Source organism: Python bivittatus, unplaced genomic scaffold (genome assembly GCF_059951505.1).
Source record: "Python bivittatus isolate LINGU-HERP-01145 unplaced genomic scaffold, Pbiv_v1 ctg000480_np1212, whole genome shotgun sequence".
Taxonomy (NCBI): Eukaryota; Metazoa; Chordata; class Lepidosauria; order Squamata; family Pythonidae; genus Python; species Python bivittatus.
The window spans coordinates 11646314-11673666 of record NW_028277075.1 but is presented as its reverse complement, the minus strand read 5'-3'; the positions used below and the strand labels follow the sequence as shown (position 1 = coordinate 11673666).

The window sequence follows — 27353 nt, the reverse complement described above, 5'->3', positions numbered from 1 at the left end:
TGCAGAAAAGAGGAATGCATACTAGTAATCTGAGGAAGCTCATTACCAACCAAAATATCAGTAATGCTTTTCAAATGGCTAAAACAACATGAAGAAATGGATAGAATTACATTGCTGTCTCCAACAGTTACATTATCTATGGTGAAAAGCTATTTTTTTCACACCTGCAAAGAAGGCATTTGAACAGCTTACCAATGGACAAAAACCTGATTGTTTCTGTGCTAAGTATAATTATCTGGAACTGTACTTCTTTTCAGCTATTCATTGTTCTTTTCTTTTCAAATAGTGCATTGTATTTATTTGTTGCTTTAACTCATCTCCCCCCACTCCCAGCAGTTAATATGGATCCCCTCATTTTATCCTCACAACAATGCTATAGACAGGCTTGATAGCAACTAGTCCTATTATAATATACTTTACTCTTATCACTATATCACCAGGATGGGGAGACTTCAGGGGTGTGTGTGTGTGTGTGTGTGTGTGTGTGTGTATCTCTTTTTATTAGAGCTTTAAGCTCCATCAAGGGAAGGTGGTTGACATTTGTACCTGGTTTCAGATGCAAAGGACAGATATGTAGATTTACCACCCAGGAATTTGCTTTGATTTCCAACATCTGAATTCACAGGCCTTCTACATAAAAAGCTACATCTGTTTACCCCAAACTTCTTTTGCTTCAGCAATATAATTAAGGGGAGAAAGATTTATTATTGGTATTCTTATGTAATTATGAGGGATTATTACTTATTCGTTGCAAGTAACCAGACATTTGTTAGAAGACCTCAGTCTATCTTTTGCCCTCCTGCTAGACAATGTGAGATGACGTTAGGAGAGGTAAAAAGGACATACAATTACCTTGAAAGTTTTTTTCCCCTAAATTGTAAAGATGGAAAAGGTTAAGAATAAATGAAAAGGATAGGGTCTGAGATAGAAGCATTGTGCTTTAGTTTCTTAGTTTGGGTATGTATGAGTATTAGTGACTTCCAGCTACAGTACCTAAGATCTCTGTCACTGAAGTACTGTTGTCCGAGATCAGAAAGAGCCAGGCTCCAATCACTATTTAACCACGTAGCTCTCTGCATAACTTTGGGCCAGACACTATTTGTTAGCCCGACCTATCTCACAGGATTATTTTATGTGACAGTAAATGAGGACAAATTTCCACATCTATGTTATCTTGAGTTTCTAGTTGGGCAACTGTATACACTCCAAGTGTTGATGAACTGCAATTCCCTTACTGGCTATACTTTCTACAGATGATGGGTCACTGTAGTTTAGTAACACATGGAATGCTAAAGGTTATCTACCCTTCTCTAGAGGGAAGGCAGGATACAAATGTTATAATAGAAGAAATAAAAATACATCATTGCTTTATGATGATAAGATTCAGTAGAGAAACTCCGATATTCAACAGATGTTTTGATGATACCCTGAGTCCAGTAAAAAGAATCTTCTCTAACGTTTTGGTACCTATCTGATAAATCCATGTTTTCTCAAGTGGGAGCTATGAAGAAAGAACACTCCCAGGCTTCTGCAGCACCTTTGAATAGAGTGGCTGATAACACAGGAAAGGCAAAGGAGGAAAAGGAGTATCCAGATACTTCCAGAGCTAGGAACCTGCTGAGGACTGTCAACTTTTATAGGGAAGTGGGAGGGCAAAACAGCAGGAGAATTCAGAAAGGAAGCACTTTGATCTTGACTTTGAACCTAGCAATTGCTTGTGCTTCCCACATGCCCCTAAGACTTTGCCTGCAGTCAAAGAAAAACGGCTAGGATAAGATTTCATGTGGGCAAAGGCAGAACTGGTCCTACCATTTTGCTATTGCTACTAAGTTCAAAGCAACTTACATATTGTAATCATGTACATTCTTATGCATTAGCATACAATCCTCTAACAGTTATCTTTGGAAAACACATTCTTCTAAACTTGGGGGGGGGGAGTTTGCATAAGCTTTTGTTTTGCAAAGTTTGACTTCAGCCTGAGCTGCCTGACCCAATAACTTTATGTTGATATTCTCATATCAACATGCCTTACTTCACCTCTATCTTTTGTATCTGGTTTGCAACTCTCTTATTAAGACAGGTTGTATTTTAATTATGTTTTTTAATAACCATCTTGCCCATGGTTAACTTAATAATGGTTTGCCAAATTATTTTCTGGGGTCACTGAGTATACCAAACAAATTTAACCAAGGTTAAATTCACACAGCATACTAGGGTAAAATATGTTGGTTAGTTTGTACTTCAGTGTGCCATCTGAATATACCTTGTGGTTGTGCTCCCAAATGCTGTTAAATCATAAACAATGATTTACGGACCAGTGGTAAAGGTGAGGGTTCATATTACTGTCTTGCAATAAGCCAAAATCAAACTAACCACATCATTGTTTAAAGTAAAAATATGTAAATCCATTTTTAGCATTGTAGATTAATTACTCTGTAAAAGCCTGGCCTGCATTAATATCTGCAGGAGATGAGACCAAATTAACCATAACAATGATTGTTTTAACATTTAAATATTTACCTTTCTGGAAGGAAATACTGTATTTATTAGGTTTTTTTGTGTATATGGAGGAAGAAACTGGGGTGTGAGGTAGGGGAGGAATTTATTGTATGGGGACATTTTGTAGCATATGATCTTGAGCATCATGATACAGAGCAAAACACATAGCATGGCTCTGGAAGCCTCTCTGAACAGTAGGGAAATATTTACCACAGGAGTTGGACTTATAGGAACCACTATTATCCATAGTTTGTTTAATCATTATTGGTTTAATAAATCTTAATTGAACAGGTTACCACATTGTATACACTATAAACTATGGTTTGCCACTGTGTTCATACAAGACATTAAGGTAGAAACATCACATTATGATGTGATGAATATATTTATTTATTATGATACTTTAAATACCATCCATTAAGTTCCTCAAAATACAGATGTATTAATGAGAAAATAGCTAACCATAGTTTAAAACCCAAATGTGGAGGCAAACTATGGTTTAGAGTTGATTATCTGCTTGTTCAACATTCTGGAAGCAGAGCAAGAGCCAGAACTAGGATTCATCATTTATGAGATTCTGAATCTGATTAGTCATGATTTGTTCATTTAGACATTATGCCATACCATAATCAGTCATGGATTGACAACATGTAGAAACTGAGTCAAACATGCAGTGACATGCTTCTATCTTATGGAAAATAGAAAGTAGAGTGAGTTCATACATAGCACTAACTACACTGTGAATCCTTTGATGTTGGCTTATTAATTTTTGCAAATCCAACCACTGTGGTTTATAAGCTGTGGCACTTAGCATATTATATGAGCTGACCCAATTAGGGCTTATTCAACCAACCACATTTAAGAAAGCCATAGCTTAGTGCTATGTGAAGCATGTGAAGTCATTACAGGTTTTTGGTTTAAGCCAGCAGTTCTGTTGTTTCTATTCCTAAGAAACACAACATGGGCATCACTAATGGAGATGGCTGAAATGCAGAAGCATTTTTTTTTTTTATCAGAGGGCAGGTTGGAAATAATATTTAGGATGCAACTATGTAACATAATTTATACCTCATTTTCATTTATAACAGCTGAATTAAATTTACGTGAACTTGGTGACTAAATCTGCAATCATTTTATCAATCATTTTATCACATTCAGTTGTAATTCTGTACATTTTCATTCACATATTTTCTACCCCCAGCTTTCATTGCAGATTTTACACTTAGGAAAATATCGATATACAGATTTATAAAATCAGGCTAATCATTATCTTTGGCTCCCAGTTTACATGTCTGCACAGCTTTCACCATTCCATTTTCAAATAGTTCTCTGCAATATGAGAACTAAAAATGTACTATTTAAAAATGAACTTTGGAATCCCCAGGATTCCCATCTGAGTCCACTAGCAACTCAGAAGTAATCTCTGGGGCTGCAAACGTATAGTTTCACTCTAAAACTATAAATGCAGTGGAATTCTTGCTGCTAACCTACTGCTTCCCTTGGGATAATCCATCTTTCCAAAACTCAAGTTATCTTTGCTGTCAGGAAAGGTTTACTGAAATTCAGTTAGCATTTTTATTTCTTTATTATATTTCATAAGATATATGTTGCTCTCATCCTTTTCAAGATTTACACCTTCCAGAAATCAGTTTATTCTTCCCTTTTAGTCATCATTTAAGCACAGATAAGCTGGATAAACTAATTTAATCTTTAGCCACAAATAACTGGAGCACTTGGAGCAGTTTAGTCCAGACTTTGACCTCTCCAAGTTGTCCATATCTCCTTTGGTAACAATGGGATAAAATAAATAACACTTCCCTGCTGTTAAGAGAGGCTGCTCTGTTTTTCTTTACTCCAGGGCTGCTGCAATGACACACACGCCGTACCAGGACAGTCTGCAAATTCATAAGATGCAAAATGTCACTATGCAATAAATCCATATCCCATTCTCAATCCATTTTCTTCTCCATAGAAAGAAGAAACAGAAAAAAAATATTCTATACAGTTTGGCAGATTTTTGCATGCTCAATTTGGGCCCATATGTTACAGGGAATAATCGATCCTTTAATGGGCTCAAGTGAAGATAAAAATAGAGGGTTGATATAACTTTTTGTGAGAACAGTTACTGTGATTTTTAGTCTGCTGTGCTGTTTTTGCTTTTACACTGAAAATCTGGTAGCTCTTTATTCCCGCATTCTGTACATTCTGCCCATTATCACATGGATGTCATCAACTGGCAATGAGGTTGATGTAAGACAACAAATAACATCAAGAATACTTGTAAAAGAATTTGCCTAACCTTATAAGCTTCTGGATTCCAGGGCTCTTCCTATTATAGTCCAGTACTATACTATATAAGTAGTTGGTTTACTCTCGATTTACGAGAGTTTACACTCGATTTACTCCTCTTTCTGGTGCTTCTGTTTAATTACTGGCACAATACTCATGCTGCAATTTGCAAGTATCCATTTGTGTGCCTATTTCTCTATACACTTAGCAATTGAAAAATGGTTAGGGGATCAAAAGGCACCATATATTCAGAAAAACATCCTAAATGACAAATATTTATGAAATGTAGATTCATCACTATCCAGCAGCTTGCTAATACTCAGGTCACTAGACTTAGTTCTACTGTTTCTGCTAAGAATAGCTCAATGAAATTAAACCACACCCTTCTGAAGAGTCTATTCTCTGCATGTTTTCAGCCAAGATGCAGGTATAGTAGTCTACTCATAGGCTGAATGTTATTTTCAATTGCAAAAGACTAAAACTTCTGAAGACACTCTTGGTAGATGGTTCATTTGATCTGCTAAAAACAGAATTTAGCAGTTTATAGTTTATCTAGCAGCAACCTTCTGCTTCATAAAATGAAAAACTGACTCTCCTGGTAATCTACTTGTTTCTATCATATCAAAGTAAATAATTGACTGATTTAATTGTCCAGACATAGGAAAACTATGTTGCTTAAACTGGAGGCATTAATTCAATTTAAAGCCTGATCTGTAGTATGGATATTGACTCAGCCATAATCTGTCTGACACTGAAGGAGAATTATAGTTTCACCGAGATAAAGAGAGTTCATTCTCCAGTGACTATGTTGGAAAATAAGTTTATTATATGAATTTATTGGGGATTATTCCATGTAAACATATATAGAAGTAGTGTCAGGAGGTCCTTTTATACTATTGATCTGGGAGTGAGTTTACCTGAGCACCATGAGACTTACTACTGAAAAACATGTATGAGATTGGTGGTTTCATGTCACTTGAAGCCATAAAAAAAACTAATCTACATACATTACTATGTTATTCCCCTATCACCCATGATTATATTTTACTATGTTATATGGACCTGAAACAGACATCATCTTGGATGACTGGAAACTGGACTTTGCAATTATGACAGATCTTGAGTACAAAATCCAGCATCTATACATCCAAGATGTAATCCTTAATTAAAGAGCCATATGTATCTGGGTGAGAGACTTGAATTTGAGTAGGACTACAATGTATTAACATTCATTAACTGAACTCACTCATTTCAGTTGTAATATATTTATTACAAAGGTAAACTGTCTCCTAAGTCAAACTTGGCTCTTGATGATCGCATTCTTCTTGGCAAGAATACAAAGTGGCTTGCTATTGCCTTTTCCCATTTTTTTTTTAAATCCAGTTCATCTATAGCCCTAGAATTACTTGGTGGATTCCCATCCAAGTGCTATCAGATCTGACCTGCTTAATTTTCAGAATCAGCCAAGTTCAGCTAGGAACTGCCATCTATCCAATAAGCAATAGTTTCTTAAAGAATGCTTTGATTTCCCAAATTATTATTGAAACTATGCAATGAATTTTTTATCTGAAGTTTATATTAAATATATGAAATAGAAAAGGTCTGTCTGTCTAAGTAAATGCTTTCAGGGATTCTCTTGGTCAGAACTTGCATTCTAGTAATTGTTCCATTTGCATATCTGATCTTACCACGTCAAGACAGTAGCCAGATACACTGGTAACAGTGGAGGAAAATCAGAAAGGTCCTCCTGTTACCAAAGTCCTATGATCAGAGACTACAGTCAGCCTAAGTAGAATTAGATCAGCCTGGTCTCAATGGGTATATAGAAGAGTTTAGGTCAGCGATACCTTTCATCTGTGGATGTTTCTAACATGTATTGTTGGAACTTCCCAGCTGCTGTACCAGAAAGTACCTGCATGCCAAAATTATACAAGTTATTATTGTTACCAGCCAAGTACATCTATATTCTCTGAGAATAATATACAATATTTTATTGCTTGTATTTAAATTTGTGAATTCAAACATTTTCTAAGACAAAGATGAATTTCTCGATGGTCTAGGATAATGATCTGAAAAGGGGACATAAAAGCAAATGTCCAACAGAGGAAAGGAGAGAGATTATATGATTTTTAAAAAAATTTCCCAAGCCCTTTTTTGCTGCTTTTTATTGTAACTGCAAATTGAGTTGATGCCTCCTTTACCAGTGCCCTATCAGAAGCTTAAATCTCATTTCCAAAGTCAGAATTGAGCCTGGGCATCAATACCAGTATTGCTCAGCTGTTTTCTCCTGCCCTTACCCTTATGTCTATTGTGTGTGTAATTCTTATTGTCATTCCACACAACTGTAGAACAAATGGAAGGTGTCTTACTGGGAAAGACTTTCAAAAATCACAATCTCTTGCAATGTAAGATTCTAGCTCTTGTAAATATAAGTTTGAAGGTAGACAAACGTTTGATTAAATCCTTGATGCCAAAGCAGGTCTCCCTAGTAGAATTACCTATGATCCAAAGGAACAGGCCTTCAGCGTCATGCCTAGCTTCTTGCCTTTTCCAGATTAGTAGAAAATGAAGGACAGTGGAGGGTGCATCTAGAACCCTATTTCAGAAGGATGTAGATTGTTTTAAAAGCTAGGGTTTAATCCTGTAGATGTAGAAAGAGATGATGGCTAATAAATCCCTCTGGATTTAACTCATGGGTAAGGGAAGTGATCAGAGTTTTCTTAGAGGTGAGAAGTGTCCCCTCACCCCAGAGAAAGCTATAATAAGATTTCTATTGGAAATCTGTACAATTATAGGCCAGTTTCAAACATTTCAACTTCAAGAAAGGTGACTGAGAATGTGATAACCTTCCAGTTTTAGACACAGCTGGATGATATGAATTATTTGAACAAATTCAAGTCAGGCTTTTGATCAGGATATAACACTGAGACTGCTTTGATTACCTTGATGGACAAGGAGACTGGTGGTTCTCCTGGAATTCCTGGTGGGTTTCAGTTAACACAATTCATAGTATCTTTCTAGACAATCTGATGGAACTGGGCCTTGAGGGCACCATTTTGCCAGTGGTTTTGGCAACTGTCAGGCCATGCCTGGAAGATAATATTGGGGAACTACTGTTGGACAGCTAGTTAATTCACTCATGGTTATATCTTGTTCCCATTCAAAATCTATATGAAACCTCTAGAGTGGCTCATCCAGAGTTTTGGAGTTGGTTGCCATCAAAATATTGATGTTACTCAATCCTGCTGCTCCTTACCATCTAACCCCAAGGAAGGAATCATATTCTTGAATGTTGGCTAAGTTCAAAAATCATCTTGATTATGGAGAACAAACTGAAATTAAATCCAGACAAGATGGAGGTAATTAGGAAAGAGGACTTGGGGGCTGAGGTTGGAATGGGGATGCATTCCCCTGAAAGAGCACTCTGCAGTCTGTGAGTGCTCCTTGATTCTCAGCTTTCACTGGATTCACAGTGGGTGCAGTGGCACAGAGTGCCTTTTGCACAATTAAAGTTAGTATGCCAGCTGCAACCCTTCTGAGCCAATCAGATTTGGCAACAGTTACCCAGGCTCTGGTTACATCCTGTCTTGATAATTATAATAAGCTCTATTTAGGCTACCACTGAAAACTGTCCAGAAATTGCAATCAGTGCAAAAAGCAGCAGCTAGGCTGCTAACTGGTACAAGGAAAAGGGATTCTACGATATCTGAACTGAAAGACATACCCTAGTTGCCAACTGCTTACCAGGCATAATTTAAAGTACTGATATTGATCTTTAAAGAGTAAAGCATTTAGGGGCTAAAAGTGACCTTCTTCCCATTATGAATCAGGCCACCTATTCGGCGCAAGGTAGAAGATCATCTCCTGCAATGCTCCTAAAGCTATAGAATGCACTTCCTCAAGTTATGTTTGCTCCCCATTTTCTTTGTATTTAAAAAATCTGTAAGCATGCACTTCTTTTACCAGATTTTTGTTAACTGATTTCAATTTTTGGTTAATGAAAAAGGGGGGAGTTAATATGAGTAAGGAAATAAAATGCCACTCATTTTTCCTTATGTATTTGAAAATAAAGTTTCAGCATTCCCAAGAGACACATATTAATATGCCTTACTACCTGTGTGTGCTAAACTAAAATTTACCCAAAAGGATTCTGGTCGTTTGTTTTCCCCTTTCCTAGGCAATTGTAGAAACAATATTGGGTCCACATCAGTTTGCCTCTAAATGATTTCCCCCAACTGCCATAATTAATTTTTATCAAAATTCTTTCCCCACTTTGTATTTTGGCTTTCTTCTCCTAGCCTTACTGTTTTCTTACTCAGGTTTCGGAAAATATGACAATTCATTAACATTTAAGACGCTTGTCTCTTTAAGAAGAGAGTCTTAGACAACAGCAATGATCACTTTAGCTTTGGAAGTGACCCCAGAATTTGCCCTCGCTCCTTTCATGTTGGATGCAAGAGTACTTGGGAATGAACTATTTCCTTGAGGGAGGGGGTGGAGCCGAGACTTTTTCACACACGCAAGGCAGCCACTCCAATTGGTTCACTCCAGATCTGAAACCAGTTCCAGTCTGGATGTGGGACACAGCTGGGAAAGTGGAGATCGCTGCGCTTCCTGATTCAGAATTTAAATGTCCAGGAAACAGCCTTGCAGTGAGACCAAGGCAAAGAAGGAGCAGCTTAGAACTGGTTGGCTTGCCCAACAAATAAAGGTGAGTTGGAAGCAACTTCCGAAGTTTACAAACCGGTTTCTTGAGGGAATGAGGATTGAACCCCCACAAGACTGAGCTGAGCTCTAGGGACTCTACAACCAGACCGGTACAAACGCAAGGCAAAGCCAAGGAAAACTGAAAGGAATGGGGATTATGTGTTTCAGGTTGCAACCCTACACTCGCTAATAAGGCAGAAGGTCCATTGAACTCGTTGGGAATTGCGGCTGAGTAAGAATATCGTGTATTACTGTATTAGTTGAAAGGAAAGCCGTACTAATGAAGCCTTCCTTCAGAGTGGCCTTTTCTCTTTGCTCCATGGGGTTGGCTTTCCAGACCAAGCACTTATTTCCTTTTTAAGTTCTCCCTCCATGTGCAGCAGTCTTTGTTTCAAGAGAATCTCTTAAAGCAATTTCATGGGGCTTCTGGCTGCCCTCTTGTGGGGTGGAGCCTGCCTGCTTCCCTATCTCTGGAACAAGACTCCTTTCCGTGTTAACTCTCAGCAATTAATCCATCTTCATGGACATTTTCTAACTTTGGCAAATGCGCTGGTTTTCAAGGGTAGTGGATCTCTTTACTCCCCGCCTGTTTCCCTCCACCTCTGTCTTAGAATTCAGGAACTCATCAAATTCATTCTCAGGTTAGTTTCTGTTACTCCCCCTCCATCTTTTTAAAAGATCCCGCTTCAGGCGTCCCCGCCTTGCCCTATATCGGAGCGAGGGTGGCGTTGCCGGCAGAGGAAACACGGCCTTATTTCATACCTGGGCCGTCGTTCGCGACCTTATTTAAGGGTTGCCCTTGGACTGGAAGGAGGACGTGGAAAGTGCCATTTCCAAGGCCTTGGCCGGGTTTTGGTTTTTGCGGGGTTGGCGAAATGATTCGCCTTACTTTGAATTCCCAACCGGAAAGCTCACCTGGCCTCAGGGAACTTGAGAAAACTCTTCTAATTCTGCTGACTCCAGGGATAACTCGTTTTTAATTTTTATGTTCTGCACTTGATTTAATGCATAGTAATGTTTTGTGACCCTTTTCAGGTCTGCAGCAAGTTGATACAGTAGTTTTTAAAGTTTGCAGAAACTATGAGTAACTCTACATTTCTTTTTAGACCAAAGTCAGTGCTGTATAGCAGTCCTTTATATACTAATGATTAAATGAGACTGCTGAGTTTAGGACTGAAATATGGGACATGAATATTCTTTTGGGAAAGCTGTATATCCATACTCATATCCTATGAAGTATTACTTCCATGGTGCAAACTCTTATTATTTGTGTAAACTGTATTGAGAAAAGTGAAGGTTTCCATAAACAGTGGGATGAAGTAAGGAATAAAGTCAGCTTATGAAGAGTTGTCTGGTGAGTGGGTGACCATATAAATAGAACAAATAAATGAATAAATAAATAAGTATAACAGAGCATGTACTAACAAAAATCCAGTCTTCATAGTGTCATTGGCATTGTCTCTTTGCTCCATCAAAGAGCTGTTCTGGAGTATGTTGTGACTTGATCAAGAACCTTTTTCAGCATAATGCAGAATTTCTTAGAAATATATTTTTAGAGGATCTTGAAAGATTAGATAATATAAATAGAAAGTTGCCTTATTCCATAATTCAGTATAGGCTGATACTGGATGCCAATTCAGTAGTAGTAGCACAAGCACAGTGAATGTATAATATATGTAAGATTAACATGCAAAGAGAACCTTATAGAGTGTTCAGTGTATATACCTTTTGTTCAGGTATTTTAAAACAGTAAAAAATCATTTATTTGTAGCGCTGATACTCAGACAATTCTCTGTTAAATGGTTTACATTTAGAAAGATAATTAATTTTTATAAGTTAAGATGTACTTTATTCAACAAACAATTTTCCTTGGCTTTTATTCTATGATGCCACTATCAGCCTGCTGTTAATTTTTTATTCATACTAAGTAACAAAAGCTACTCAAATACAATGAAGAGTAATAAAGTTATTGTGATAGGACAATCTTTCACATGCTTCCAGATGCTTTGCTTCTTTACAATAAGTGATATTGCTGCCACCACACTAGAAATTATTTAAAAAAATAAAATGAGTTGATTGTGACTTCATTGCATACTTGGCTATTGTTGCAAACTGACAGTCCATGTCTGATCAATTGATCACAATTCCAATCCAATTTCAGAATAGCTACAATAATGTTAACACAATTTAAATGATATCTTCTTTATTTTTAAGCAAAGGGGTTTCCTTTAGCATGCAGTCAAGCTATGTGGATCCTTTTAAATGGTTTGTGGTAGACTTAGTATATGGAACTAAAACTAGCAATGCATTGTGCTTTTGAGAAATATGGTAGTACTCTGAATTACAGAAGGATAGTTTGGAGAAAGTTTCTGCCTTCCCTAAATGGTGCTCCTGCCTAAGTTCCCAAAGATGAAACATTCACAATGTAATATTTTTCTCTGCAAGAGAACTATTTCTTTTATTATTTCTTTTTATTTCTTTTTTATTTTTTTATTATTCTATTATATAAATCAAAATGGCACTCATTGGAAAGAAGACCTGATAAATGAAATACAGTTTTAAATTCTGTGATGGGGATAGTATTTAAAGCTCAGCCCCATGGCTGAGAAGGATGAAGAAACTATAAAGAGACTTCTAAGTTTTGACTGCATGAAAAAAGAATGAGTTCATACATTACACTAAGCTGTGGTTTGTGTAATACGGGTTATTGAATATTCCACAACTGGCAAGGTTCACACATTGCATCAAATCAAAACAAACTGCACTATGATTTCATGCGAAGTGTGAACATAGAGCAGGATACAGACTTATTCTTTTCTGTGATGGAAAATTTGTGGGATTGATTGGTATAGATAAACTTGTAAACTTTAATCATCACGAGCTGTCTGTGTGGCCTCCAGAGGCAACGCTTTGGCTGAGACTGCAAAGCAGCTGTGGCTGCATATCCATGTGGTCCCTGCTGGGAACAGCTTTTAAAGCAGCCATGTAAGCTTTGCAAAGGACATGGCTACATTCCTGCTTCAAGGAAGGATGTTTCATTTACACATGTGCTTTGTGAAGCATCCCTTTTGAATGTTTTGCAGTGCCCTGTTGTCCAGTACTGCATGGTAAAGTTATGGATGGTGTTAGGTTTCACTGGGGTTTTTGTTCTAACTTCTGGAGATAACTTCAGCTCCCATCAGCTGTAGCAAACACTGGTATTGGTATCAACCTTTAAAGCCTACATAGTTTAAACTGAGACCAAAAGTGCTTTTCCATTATGAACTCACAGAATGGATTGTATGAGCTTTAGTCCAAAAAATCTGAAGATACCCTATTGTCTACTTCTATCCCACAGTTTGTTTTCACAAGATTTTTTTTCCCCTTTGAGCTAAACCTACGCTAACATTTTTGAGAAAGGTTTTGTCACTGTGTTAGTGCAGGCTTTAGACAACCTAAAAGAAGAATACTTTTTATACCTTCCTTTTCAATGTTTTCCTGAAGAAAAAAAACAGAAGCTATGAAATCTTCTTGTTCTTCTGTATTTTTATCTCTATGGTAAGGCCTAAAAATATATTGATACAGAGATGATTGGAACAACAAAATATAGCAGATTAAGACTTGCACATTTTGTGAAAAGTTAGGAAAATATATGTCAGTACCAAGATCTCCTTTTCTCACTTTTCAGTTCAGCAGTTTTTAAGATCAGCAATTTTTAAGGTCTACTGGAGGATTAAGTTATTAGAAAATGAATGGTGAAGCTCAGCGAAATACTACTACTTCACAAAAGGCCTGTACAACGTGCAAAGCGTACAGTAATAAAATCTACCATGTGAGGGGAAAACCATTGAAAGAATTACTGAAGATGATGAACAGCAAAATTCAGGTTTAAAAAAAAACAATTTGCAGAAAAGTATTTTTGGATAAATAGAATTAGGATGGCAGACGTTTTGGAGACTAGATATGGAAAGCTACATTTCATAAATGAGAAAGGCAGAACTGAATAAGATATTTTGTATGATAGATTTTTTTTCACTTATAAGAGCTCCCATGATAGATTTGCAACCATTTGTGCTTTTTAAAATTGATATATAAGGGGGAGAACATGTATCTGTTCTCCATCCCTGCGTTAAGCTATTCCTGTCTGCCCACTTACAGATATGTGAATAGAAGGTTATGAAAATAAATCCTGTTGCAAGAGTGGTAAACGACTTATGTTACCTTGAATATTGCCCATTGTTAGTTAAAATGTTCAAATTAAGTGAGGCATACTACAGTTTTACCATATGGCCCCAGTGCCACATCCTATAGTGTTTAAGAGAAAGGCCTTATAATTTGCAGTGTTTATGAAGAATAGTATTTCAGTCTTATTTTCCGAACTAATTTCCTACAAGTGCTGTATTTTACAAGCAGTGTTATATGACACTATGGTGGCTTTGAAAGAAATTGCTTTGTTACCTTCTCGGATTATTGCAAAATACTGTTAGTTTCTTATGTGGATTTCTTTTTTTAATCCTATCTCAGCTGCAGAAGCACAACTTCATCTTTCTGTCTTGAGCTTGCTGAGCTTTCAATTAAAGCCTGCTCTCTGGTGAAAAGGAATAGTTATCTCCTAATTTCACAAGATGTTTGTGATGTCCACAATGTTCTCATCTCACTGTGTTTCTTTGTATTTATTTTTTACTTTGTGGCTGTGAGTTACCTAAACTCTAAATGCCAATATAGGAATGCAATGTTGCCCAACCACCAGAAGAGGTCTCTTAAGTCTTGCATTATATTAGCTTTTTTAACTCAGCAGAGCCAACCAAACCGTACAGTAGCTAGCCCTCACAGTCCAGGTACTATTCCATTTAGAAAATAAATCTGTAAAATGTAAACACAAATGAACTATTGTGCTGAATTATTTATGACAAATTAAGGAAAATAGCTTGTTACTGCATTAACCCAGACTTCCTCAGCCTACTACTGTAGATATGGGCAGTCGAGCTCAGTAGCTGCAGTGCTTGCTGTGCATGTGGGGGTGGAAAGAATAAAAACCACAGGGATGCAATAGAGGTTTAAAAAGAACTGATTCTTCCTTTAAAGTATATAAGCAAATATTTGACAAATGAAAAAACTGCACATAGCGTATATAGAGGATGAGAGTTTTTGTTGGGTAGAATACAGTGTATGAACAAACTGCCTGTAAATCAAATATCTGTCCTTTAAAGAGCAAAAGTTACTAAAGGGCAGCATTAAAAATGATGAAAAGTGAACTTCAGAATGAGTATTTCCTCATTTAGAAACCATACATTTATCTTTTAGCATTGTGGTGCACTTCAGTGTATTTTATCAGATTACTCTGATCATATTTTCAGGGTTAACCCTTCTGTTTAATAGCAAAAGTCAGCTAAGCAAGTTCAGTTAGATAGTACTATGTCCTAATTTAGGATATGCTGACAATGGGTAAGGTAATGAGTGGGATAATGTACATACTTGATTAAATTTAATTTTATAAAATGCGAAGTCTTAAATCCAGTGCAAAATTAACCATGGTGCAATCTTATGAATGTTTACTTGGGATTAAATTCAGTATTCTAATCCATAGGATTGTGTATGTACCAGTTTCCATAAAAACATCTTAGGTTAGAATGTGAACATTAATTATATGTGGATCCTTGATTTTGATATGCTCCAGAAATGCAGATATTTGCCAAGACGAGAAGCAGCATAACTGCATCTCTACTCTAAGTAGTTCGCTGAGCCGTGCAGGCAAAATCTGTGCAAAACATAACATTTTAATTCTTCAAACTTTTCTGTATTTCAGAATGATCCAGCGACATCAGTTAGTGGAGTCCGTGCTCCAGGAGCTGCAGGAGGCAACTGAATGCTTTGGTCTAGAAGGATTAGCTAGTGCAGCCTTGGAATCTGAGAGGACCTTGTCCTCTTTTTCATTACCTAGCTATTGCAGGAGGCAGTTCCAGGAAGAGCTGGAAATTGACCGTGTAGCAAAAAGTCTCTACCCAGAAGATGCTCCTCGCAGTATGTTGCCTTTAGTTTGCAAAGGTGATGGGAACCACTTGTTTGAGGCAGCAAGTGTGCTGTTGTGGGGTAACACCAGCTTAAGTCTGGAGTTACAGGTCCGCACAGCTGTGGAGATGTTGCTTCACAAGCAGTACTATTTCAGTGGCATGATTGATTCCAAAGTGATGCTGCAAGCTGCTCGCTACTCTCTTTGCACAGAGGAATCTCCTGAGATGACTAACTTACCTCTGGCCATCCTAGAGGCTATCTTTGATGCTGACATTAAAGCTACTTGCTTCCCTGGCACCTATGCCAACATGTGGCATGTGTATGCTCTGGCATCTGTACTGCAATGCAACATTTATTCCATCTACCCAATGAGCAACCTTAAGATACGGCCATATTTCAACCGACTCATCCGACCCAGAAAGTGTAGCTTACAAATCTCCACGCTTCACATCATGTGGTCAGGGCAGCAGCTGTCTTCCCAGGTTTTCAAAGCTCAATATTTTGTACCTGTTGTTGGTTTGGAAGAGCTGGAACCCATGACATCCCTTCCAGAACCCCAGGTTCAGCCTGTGAAGACACTGGAGTTGCTGAACAAGGATCCCCAGGTGACTTACTCTAACTTACGTGAAAGATACAGCATTACCAAAAGCACCTTCTATCGATGGAAACGCCAGTCACGAGAGCATAGACAGAAAGCAGCTGCCAGATTTGCAGCCAAACACTTCTTGCAATCCTGCTTTCAAGAGGGCACCGCTGTTCCTCTTCAACACTTCCGACAGTTGTTCCCAGAAATTTCTCGTTCCACATACTATGCCTGGAAGCATGAGATGCAAAGTGTGATCAGTCGTGAGGTCTCTTCTGCTTCTGATGTTGTCTTGTCCAAGGATCCTCGTATGTACAAGCTTCATACTAGTCCAGATGGTGCAGCAAAATCTGAAGGAAGCCAGAGCTCAAAATGTCTCCTGAATCATACCAAAAATGGGACCTCCATGCAAGGAGCCAAGTCTTATCTAGAAAAATGCATTTCCATGAATAGTCTTGTGCCGTACAGAAACTTTAAGCGTAGCTTTCCTGGCATCTCCAGATCAACATATTATAACTGGAGGAGAAAAGCCATCAAAGGGAACCCAAATTTCAAGCCTTCCCAACCTCTTTCTGTAATCCAGAAACCTCTTATGACCAGAAATCCGTATCTGTCACTAAAGCCAGGAAACCTGCCTAACTTGAAGATGGTCAATGGACAACGTCCAGAGCCCCAAATTCTCATGGGTATTAAACCATCTCTTTACAGTTGGCAAAAGCAACTTCGTGAGTTGGCCAGGAAACGTGTTTGCCAGTGGAAAATGCCTTTCTGTAAGTTTCGCCTGCGTTATCCTAGTGTCTCTTCTACAGCCTATTGGTTTTGGAGAAAAAAAAGTGTCAGGAAGACCAAAAAGCATTGCCTTTCCTCAACAACAGTTTCCCAAAATTTGCAACAGACTCCTACTTCTTCTGAGATGAGTGGCAAAGCAAAGCTTAAATTCCAATCCACACAGCCAAAAGAGTTTGCTCCAGTGCCTGTGGATAAGCAGATGCCTAAACCCTACAGCACTACAATTCCAGGTTATCAAATGTCTGCAAAAGTCAATAGCAGCATGTTTGTGATGGATGTGATTGCCACAGCTCAGTTCAAAGCCCAGGCCAAGCTGTTTCTCCAGCAACGTTTTGAATCAAAGACCTTTCCAACATACAAGGAGTTCAGAGCCCACTTTCCCCTAACAGCACGCTCCACTTACTACATGTGGAAACGTGCCCTTCATGATGGACTAACTCTAGTGGATGCCTAGGCCGGTTAAGATAAGCTGTCTCATCAACGGAACATTCTACAAGCAGCTATTTTTGCTTTTGTTTGTGGATTTGTTACCTTGGTTTCCAGATCTGCACACCATCTCCACTGCAGAGCCCTAAGTTGGGGAAACATAGAAAGAATATTGGGGATGAGATATTCTTTTTGTGTTATAATAAAATACAGCTTTTTGTTTAATATTTTTTAAAAAACCAAATAGACTGGCAAGCTATATGCGAAGCGTTCTTGAGTCTATTCTTAAGTTTCTGTCCTACTGCTCTACTTTTCACTGAGTTTGACCTATGCTTTTTTTTCAATATATAATTCTGACTCACACTTTTTAGGTTTGGATATGTACCCTTTTCACAAGACAAATTGTTAGCTTTACTGACTCAAGTGATGGATATAATGCATGTTATGGCTTCTTCCAGTATATACAATCTGCTCTGTGTAAATGCATGTTGTAAACAAGAGAGATTCATTAAAAATTAAACGAAAATCAAGTTGCCCTAGTATTTTCTGAAAGAGAGTGGATGTTATATCTCCAAGAACTCAGCTGTGAAGGGTAGATTATAACTTTTCTTTGATGGAGGGTAGAGAGGGAGCTGATACAGAGGAGAGAGAAAACTTTACTATCCTTTTCAGAAGATATCTGAGAACTTTCTGTGAGACAGCCTAGTATAGTAAAAGGGAGTGCTATTCAGTGGACACCAAACTCCAGATAAGCATTTTTCTCTTGGCCTACTTTTTGAGCTTGGTTAAAAATGATGGAGGGAAGGGTAGCCCAGCCCAGCTCGACTTGGGAAGAGAGATACACAGATACCTCGTTCAGCCAGTTCTTCCCCTATTCTATTCCAGAATTATCTGTGGAATCCTGAGCTATCTCTGTATGGAGTTTTTGAACACTGGTAGCACAGAAATCATTTTTCCCTAAACTGGCACCTTTAGGTTTTAAGACTGTAGGTCCCACAGACTGTGTTGACTGCGAACTGAGTGTTGCACTCTCAACACATCTGGAGTGTCCAGGTTTGGGAAGCCGCCTGAAGATCAGTCTTCCCCAACTTTGCACGCCCAAATGTTTGAAAACTCTAACTTCCAGACAAATCAGTAGGATACAAGATCAGGGAAGGCTATGGAAGTTTTGCTCAAAACAGAATGTATGTTGTATGTTTCTGCTTGCTTTGTACACTGCTCAAATACTCTGCAAAGCAGAATGCTTGAACACCTAATTAACTGATAAGCTTATAGATTACTTAAATATTCTTGAGATATGTAAAGTTTCCATGTGGCAATTACAGTCGATAACTACCTATTTGCAACAGAGAGGGATAGATTAAATTTCCTTCAATAATAAGTTCCTATGCTGTCAGAGTTCTTTTGTTTTCATTGTCAGAATAAAAGCATGATTTTACAGACTGACAGACTCAGCAGGTGGCAATCTTGTATTGTGAAATTGAAAAATGGTAGCATGCACACACACACACACACACACACATAATATATATATACACACACACACATACATACACACACACATCCACCCATTATGCTATTTCCATTCTAGGTAAGCAATGTTATACAGTGCACAGAAAAGGATAAATAGTAAGCCAAATAATTTTAAAAATATGAGATAGAAGAGAATATACAGCTAGTCTATTTACACGAAGGTTGCACTGCATTTCTGGTCCAAAGCCAAAAAGGTGTTTTGGAACTGCTGTGTGCATGCTGTTGGCACCTCCTTAACTCAAACATGTATTTTCCTAGGATTGTATGGCTATTGTGTGTGCCCAAGAAAAGACGCAGCTTCTTTAAAGAGCTGCTCTAATGAAGAACCTTTGGATCTAAAGTGTTGTACAATCCTAGTTTACATCACCACCATTCACTATACCCCTCTAACTTTCAGTCTTACACACCATTCTTGCATCTTCAAAAGACATCCAGATAATCCTCACATAACCACAATAGGGATGGGAAAATTGGTTAAGTGGGGTGGTCGTTAAGTAAATCACGGTCATTAAGCGAATCATGCAGTTCCCCATTGATTTTGCTTGCTGGAAGCTGGTTGGGAAGGTCGCAAACGGTGATCACAGGACTCCGGGATGCTGCAACTGTTGCAAGTGGGAGCTGGTTGCCAAGTGCCCAGGTCATGATCACATGACTGCAGGGGTGCTGGGACTGTTGTAACTTTGAACGGTCACTAAATGAATGGTTGTTAAGCGAGGATTACCTGTACACTATCTTTTTCTTACTTCTTTCTGAGGATTTCATCAACTCCATCCACTCTTAACTTTCTTAGTCTTCCTCTTGACCCACTCATATTTTGTTTACATGTATGTTTTTCAATTCACTTCTCATTCATTCTTTATAAACCACCTCAACATATTTCTTTTGTGCTAGACTGTCAGCCCTTGAGGTAGGCCAGATCAGGAAACAGACTCCACAAAGACTACTGTAACTCTATTGTTGCAGAGTATAATAACAGAATTTTGAAACTGACACAGATTCTGTCTTCCTCCTCTTATGCAGTACTAAAAGAATCAACGTGGGGCAAGTCTTAAGTTTCTTCCTCACTCTCTTCTCCTTTCAGGTCTGACTGGTGTTTATCTAATAGCAGTTGACAACCTTCTTCAAGGCCAACTCCATAGTCCTCTATACAGATGCTCATTCTTGTATTGAAACTAGATTCCTCAGCACCCATTCATTCTTGACTACCTCCTCTTAAATATCTCATTCTTACTGCATTTAGCTTCATTTGCATGTTTTAAAATTTCTCCATCCAGTTTCCTATCTTTAATAAACATATCAAGGAACATAAATTCATTTACCTGTTCTAGTTTTTCACCATTTCTGGTTGTTCAGACCAACCACCTTGGCGTTCAATACCTAGATTTTCAGATTCATACTCTTACATTGCATTATGCAATCTATTATTTCTTGCAAATTATTTCTTGCAAATAATTTGGGTTCTCAGCCACCAACATGACATCAAGTACAAAAGTCTGTATATATTAATGTCCCTGATACACATCATCATAAGCTTCCCTTATATATTAATCCATAAATATATTAAACAATCAAGTGGATATCACACATCCTTGTCTTAGTGCCTGCTCAGCTGAACCATTCACTAAGTGTTCTGCTTATTTCCAAACATGCTTTACTTCCATCATATACAGCTCTTTTTGCATTTGGCAACCAACCTTCAAATCCAAATTCATGCAAAACATTCCATTGTGGATTTTCTTAGAATAGAAATAGCCCAGGTTTGCTATACATATTTAGTATTTGGGTTCTGCATGCTGTGTGAAAACCTATAATTTTACAATCATTTTATCATACACTTCCTTTAAATCAAAAAGCATACATATTCTCACTTTATTTTCCATCCATCCATCCATCCATCCATCCATCCATCCATCCATCCATCCATCCATCCATCCCAGTAACCTCCTAAAGAGCAAAAATATAGTCTATGCACTCCCTGCCCAGTCTATAGCTCAACCAAACTTCTCACATTTTGTTCACTGACTTTTCTTGTATTCTTTAAATCAAAATTCTGCCATTTTCTCACACCTAACTAATCCCCTCTGTAGTTTTTGCATTCACTCCTGCTTTCTTCCCCTTAGCATAGGGGAAAATAGCAGTGTTATTTCAATAATCAGGAACATAGGCAATCTTCACACACATGTTAAAGACGACATGCAGCCACTCCATTTTTTAATATTTCTCCACTTACCCCATCTACACATGCAACCTGTTTTTCAACGTTCTCAGAACCTTTATGACTTCATCAATTTTTTCTTGAACACTAACATTTATAGTATTACTTCAATTGCATTCTTAATGTATTAAAAATACATTTCCGTACAGATCTATAAAAGCAGCTTGCCCCAAGTCTCTCACTTCAGTTTCACCCAGAATATTTGATCACTTTTATTTTTAATTTCATTCAGTCTGCCAGAGGTTTCTTGTTTAGTCCTCTTCACCCACTTACAGAACAGTGTTTTTGTTTCCAGCAAAATTGCTTTGCATTTTCTTTGTCTCTTTTAATCTTGACTGTTCCTTATTCTCTTTGTCTACATTCTTTGCATTTTCATTGTCTTACATTTTTTCCTCATCCACAACCCCTTTCATAATTTAATTAAATGTACTTTTCATACTTCACATTAGTGAAACTTGGTAGCACTTTGTAACATACAGTAATTGTTTTCACTTTGTTCCAAGTAGTTTCCACATCCTCTTTCCTTATGTCTTTTTTCCATTCATTTTGTTGGGAGAATAGTTTCCTTCTAATGGTTTGTCACACATGATTCATACTTTCTCTTGCTGCAGGTGTTTCTGCATTCAGCAGAACTTTTTCCAAGCAATTGTTCAGTAAACAATCACCATTCTCATTCATTTTGGGGTATGCAAATGGACCAGGCACTTTCATTTCATTCCCCCAACTTATATATTCATGTCATTCTACTGAATATTTGTTCTCCTGGATCTCATTCATTCAGAATGTAGCACACAATTTTTCCTATTATTACCAGTCAATGGAGCATAACTTGCAAGTATCACCGATCTGTGCATTCCTACCTTCATATGCACCCACAGCACACATCATGTCAGTTCATACTTTTCGTACGAATTTAGCTCTTTCATTCATAATTAAACCTACACTTAATCTCCATGCATGTATTCATTAGATTCACTCCACAAGATCATACTAATTCATTCAGATCTATTACATCCTTCTTCTTAGATTCATGGACACTTCCCCCCATATTATTCATTAACTCATTATAATTATGATTTATATTCCAGTTTGCAATTTTCCATATGCTATGGGCAATTCAGATAGACCCACAGATATTCATTTTCTCCAGCCATTGTGGGTTTGATCAACTGAGGCCTTCACACAATGGTTTATTAAGAAGATAACGTGTATTCTAGGTTACCAGGCTTAGTTGCACCAATGCCTCATGTAGCATTACCTGCCAACAGTAAAGACAATTCTGGCCAGTCTTGCATGTGCCAGGCTCTTTGACACAGAGACTACCTTATATATCAACACACTGTTGGCCACATCCCTTCAACAAGGAGGTATATGTACAGTAGTATAGTGACATGCTAGAGCAGCTTTTCTCAACCTTTTTATTTTGAAGGAACTGTTGAAATAATATTCAGGTCTCAGAGAACCCCTTACGCAGGAGACAGCTGTGACCAGGAATGCCTTTACCCAGCTTCATCTGGTGCACCAATTGTGCCCTTTCCTATGGAAGGCACTTCAGTCAGTCACTCATGCCCTGGTCACCTCATGGCTTGACTACTGCAATGCACTCTATGTGGGGTTGCCCTTGAAGACCATCCAGAAGCTTCAGCCAGTCCAGAATGCTGTAGCACTGGCAGTGATGGGCATACCTCAGTCATATAACTGAATATTTCTCTGTAGCAGTTCCTGCCCCTGGAATGAGGCTACCCTCAAGATCTGAATGGCCCCCACCCTGCTGGTATTTCAAAGAACCCTGAAGATGTGGCTCTTTGCCCAGGCTTTGGGGGATGACAATTGATAGCCCTTTCTTCCTTTTCCTTGTTCTCATCCAGGTTTGTTTTCTTTGCCATCTCTGTTTGTTTTGTGTTGTTTTTGTGTTGTTCCTTGTTTTTAAATGTTTTTACAGTTTGTAAACCACTCAGAGTCACTGGGAGTCAGGGAGCATATACATTTAATAAATTATTATCATCATCATCAAACTGGCAGGCTGGCAGCTGAGTCAAGGGGCACAAAAATTCCCACTATTGCGAGTGCAGCATTGCACAGCACAGCAGGCAAAGTTAAAAAAAAGTTTGTTTGTTTCAACCAAGAACTCTCACGGATCCCCAAGCAATCTCTCATGAAACCCTAGTTGAGAAAGGCTGTGCTAGAGTGTGGGGTATTTGGATCTGAAGTGAGCAAGGGTGTGCACAGCCTCATTCTTCCTGCTGGCTACTCCTTTAAAAAAACTCTGCCTTTTCCTAAGCTTGCAGAGTTGCTTTGCAGGCTCAAGAAAATATATTTTTGACATATACTCAGGATGCCAAAAAAAAAAAAAAAGACAAAAAATGGTAGCAGTTGGTTTTTTTCTGTCTCCAATAATCCCTACCAGTCTTATTTCCCTTTCCAGAAAACAGTGTTCATAAGAAAAAGATACTGGACATCTCAAACTTTGTCTTTCACTAGAGATTTCTAAGTGGCTACAGCTGTCAATCCTGTGTTTAGCACTCCTCACATCTGCATTCCATATCAGCAGTGGTTTCTACTACTTTCCCCTAAGGAACAGGTAGTTGTGTTGCATAAACCATGTTGTGGAGTGCAATCCACATAGCTAGCTTCCCATAGTAACCTGGGATAACTTCCCTCTGGAAAGGACCACTTATTTGTCTTTCCAGGATATTCTTCATGCTTATAGTTTTAAGTTAGAGTTTATAGCTAGAGTGTGAGAAGCTGCTATTTTCCTGCATTCCCTAAAAAAATTACCCAAACCCTTCAGAATCCAGATTATGGTCTGTCTTTCATGTTACTGTCAGTCCACTAAATCTTGTATCTCTAATAGAAATCAAATGGCACAGAAGTTCTGTAGGGCAAAGACAGAATCTTGTAAGACATATGATTAGGTCTATGACATTACTTTTGATTTAAGAGAGGAGAATATGGGGCTTTGTGGATGCAGCCTATGCCTTTTTGTTGTGTTTTCTTTGCCCAAGTGCTGCACCAAGCGAAATTTTTCTTTCTTTCTTTCTTTCTTTCTTTCTTTCTTTCTTTCTTTCTTTCTTTCTTTCTTTCATTCATTCATTCATTCATTCATTCATTCATTCATTCAATATGGCTGCTCATCTCAATTCATTACTGTGGGCAGCTAACAATTAAACACCATAAAACACGTAACAATAAAAACAATACATACATAATTGGCAGCCAAGGCAAAAAACAAAACAACCAACAACAAATCAATACAGCCATATCTGCACATCCAGATCTCCAAGCTTGGTGACACAGCTACGTCTTATGGAAAACCAGCAGGGTTGGGGTCAATCTAATCTAATCTAATCTAATCTAATGATGCAGGAAGTGGGCCTAAGATTCATCTTAATTTTGTGACCTCCCAAAAGTACTATAGTTTTTAAGGAGTTTTAATGTTTTTGATTATGCTCCAAACCAGTTGGAATCAAGTGGCACAGAAATGTTAATAATAAATAAATATATAGCTTGACCTGTTTCTACTAACCATGAAAAAAAGAAAAGAGAAAAACCACTTTGGGCTCCTCCTTTGATCACTGTAAGTCTGGCATATCTCTCTGGGGTTACAAGATTTTGCTAGACATTTTTTCTTTAGTTCCTAGCTTGGTTTGAGGCCATCAGGCTGAATGACTTGCTAGTCTGAACAGAAACTGAGTTTCTCAGGAGGCTGGGGTTTTTTTGGTGCCAGTCTTTTTTCATACGAATGTGAAATACATACAACTTTATAAAAATGATTTCTAGGATAAGGGCCGACTCTTGATAGCAGCTCAATTACTTATATTCCCAAGCTGCAACAACTTTTAAGGTCTGAGTTCCACTTGCATAAAATTTGGCAGCAGGTAGAAGGGGAAGTTTATTGAACAGTCCTTTTTTTTCTTAACAGGTCTTGATTTTTAGTAGTCATAATGCTAGCTGTCTTCTTGCTGATAAGCCAACTTGTGTAATTTAGGTTCAAAAGCCTTCTGGCCTTTTCTTCACAAGAGTAGTTGTATTCCAGACAGAGATCTCCTCATTATGTTTATGGTTGAAAAATATCAGCAGATCTGTGGTTGCCTGTGCCTTGAATATTCTACCCTACTGGAAAATTGTAACAGGTATGATGTATATGACAGCTTATTGGCACATGTTAAGAGTATCTTGTAAGACTACCACAAACATAGTGGAGTGCTAGGCACAGTAAGTTAGACAAAGTGACTAAACCTGCCATTCTAAACACATCTCTTAAGAAGTAAGCTCTGATGAAGGCAAAAGGACATATTTCTAAGAAGACCTATATAGGATTGTGCTGTAAACTCTGAAAATGCTTATTCCAAAATTCAGAATGATTCTTTTTAGGATGAAGACTTAAATACAAATATATATGAAACATGTTCTTTTGAAACACACACTTTTCTTCTTCTCAAGATACCTATTATCATGAAGGCTAGAAACCTAAAATCTTAAGTTTTAATTTGTCACAGTATGCATTTAAGAAAGGTTTTGAGGTACCCCCTGTCAAGTCAAAGTAATACTCTTGAATAGATTACATAGAGTTTGTTGGAATGGATGCTTTTGGCAAAACTTCAGAGTAACAAAGAGCTCCTTATGAAAATGGGGGTCATACAATGTTTTCATATCTGTTATGTGCTGTACCTGTTTTACTGCTTCTATTTTTCCTACATTTTTCCTTACTATTCTGGCACATGCAGCTGTACCCCTTCTCTCCCTTCAGCAGTGCCATGTTGGCTACAAGTTTATTGCCTCTCCAGATATGCTGTTTTTCAACTTCATTTACTTAACTGGCTGAAGCTGAGCTTGTTTTCATAATTCTTGAGGAAAAGAGCAGAGCAGAAGGCAAAAACTAGGGTAGGAGTGGTTCCATGGCAATGTAGGTGGCACTAGTGGAAGAGATGCTAACATGCAGGTGAACTGGAAAGGCTGTGAAAAAATGCAAAGGGGATGTTGCATGATGGTTCTGGGAGGCACATTGACTTCAGCTCTTACCAAACCCTGCTGCTTGCTTGCTGTCTCTGCTGGCAGCAGGTATCAAGGGAGTAATTGGAGTAATTAGCTCCCAGTGATTTCTCACAGGTGAAATCCTCTGAGAGAGCAAGCTGGTAATTACTCTGGAATGATTACCCGTGTCTGTGAACTCTGTGCCTGAGGCTTTTTAAGTTCATCTGCTTGCTACAGCAGCAGAACAGCTGCTATAAAATTGACATCTGGATTCCCTAGGGAACCCTTCCTCCCTGCATTTTTTATTGGTAGAAGTATGGAAGCAAAAAATGAGAGAGGTTGAGTAATCTGAACTTTTTCTACCAATTGCCTCCATATCAGCCTCAAACCTTGCTTTTTTGAGTCATTCACAAGCTACTTTTCAAAGACTTTTCCTATATGCAGTTATAAGGTTGGAAGGATAAGACATGAGTCAGGTTTCCCTGAGAAAATGCCTTTGCTGGGCTGGCTTCCAGAATTCTTTATCTTCCCCAGAAAGCAGATGTATTACAAGCAGTATTCGTGCCTCTCAGTGTTAACTCTTGGTACAGACTCTTTTAGGTTGCCCTGTAATTTATACGAGAATTGTGTTTGCAAAGGTCACAGCACTCTTTCCTGCAGTAGCTAGATATAGTTCAACTATCAGATGAGTGTCATCAAAATAATTCTGCACGTTAGGGATTTATGACCTGATCTGCTTAAAGCCACCTGTCTATTATATAAACTTCAGCTATGCTCTGTGAGGATATACCATTATTACACCTCTGATAGTATTTGCCAGAAACTATGGAGCCAGTTTCATGCTAAAATGGTCATCAGATAGCTTCATTGTGTGTTCAGGGAGTGGCTGCATCTACACCTGAAGAGTACTGAAATTCTTCTTGCCGCATTGCAGGATGATACAGATGATGAAGCTATGAGAGAGTCAGCTCTCCATGGAGTACTTTGGTCATTTCAATTGGCTGGAGCTTGTAAGTCATGATACATTTATACAATTAGTTAATTAAGTGTCGTTGAGTTGAGCTCAACTCTTGGTAACTACCTGGACAAACACTTGACCTCCCTACTCACTTTTTAATGTGCTGTGAGTGAAAAGAGCACGGTGAAGCAGTTCTCTCTCTTTGTCATTGTATTGTCATGCAGGAAGTCATATACTGGCATAGCTAGGGCTACCATTCATCTTTTTGCAGATAAATACTCTTTATAGATGCTGAAAATGCCATCTGTCCAGGTTTCTGACAATAAAGTTGGGATTCTGCTATGCTCCAGGAATGTAGAGGACCCAATTACTGCTGCTGACTCAATAGC

The 27353-nt window shown here is 38.1% G+C and overlaps 1 protein-coding gene across 1 annotated transcript; it reads left to right on the top strand.

The window, feature by feature from the left end:
* The first annotated feature begins 15280 nt into the window (after positions 1 to 15280).
* On the top strand, positions 15281 to 17312 carry VRTN (vertebrae development associated). The gene has a single exon (XM_025170049.2). It carries the CDS (start codon positions 15282 to 15284, stop codon positions 17310 to 17312), a length of 2031 nt encoding a protein of 676 aa, XP_025025817.1. The 5' UTR covers position 15281.
* Positions 17313 to 27353: the final 10041 nt, after the last annotated feature.

What these genes read in the sequence shown, in the direction of transcription:
- VRTN (XM_025170049.2), top strand. Translation starts at nt 15,282, where the DNA reads ATGATCCAGCGACATCAGTTAGTGGAGTCCGTGCTCCAGGAGCTGCAG.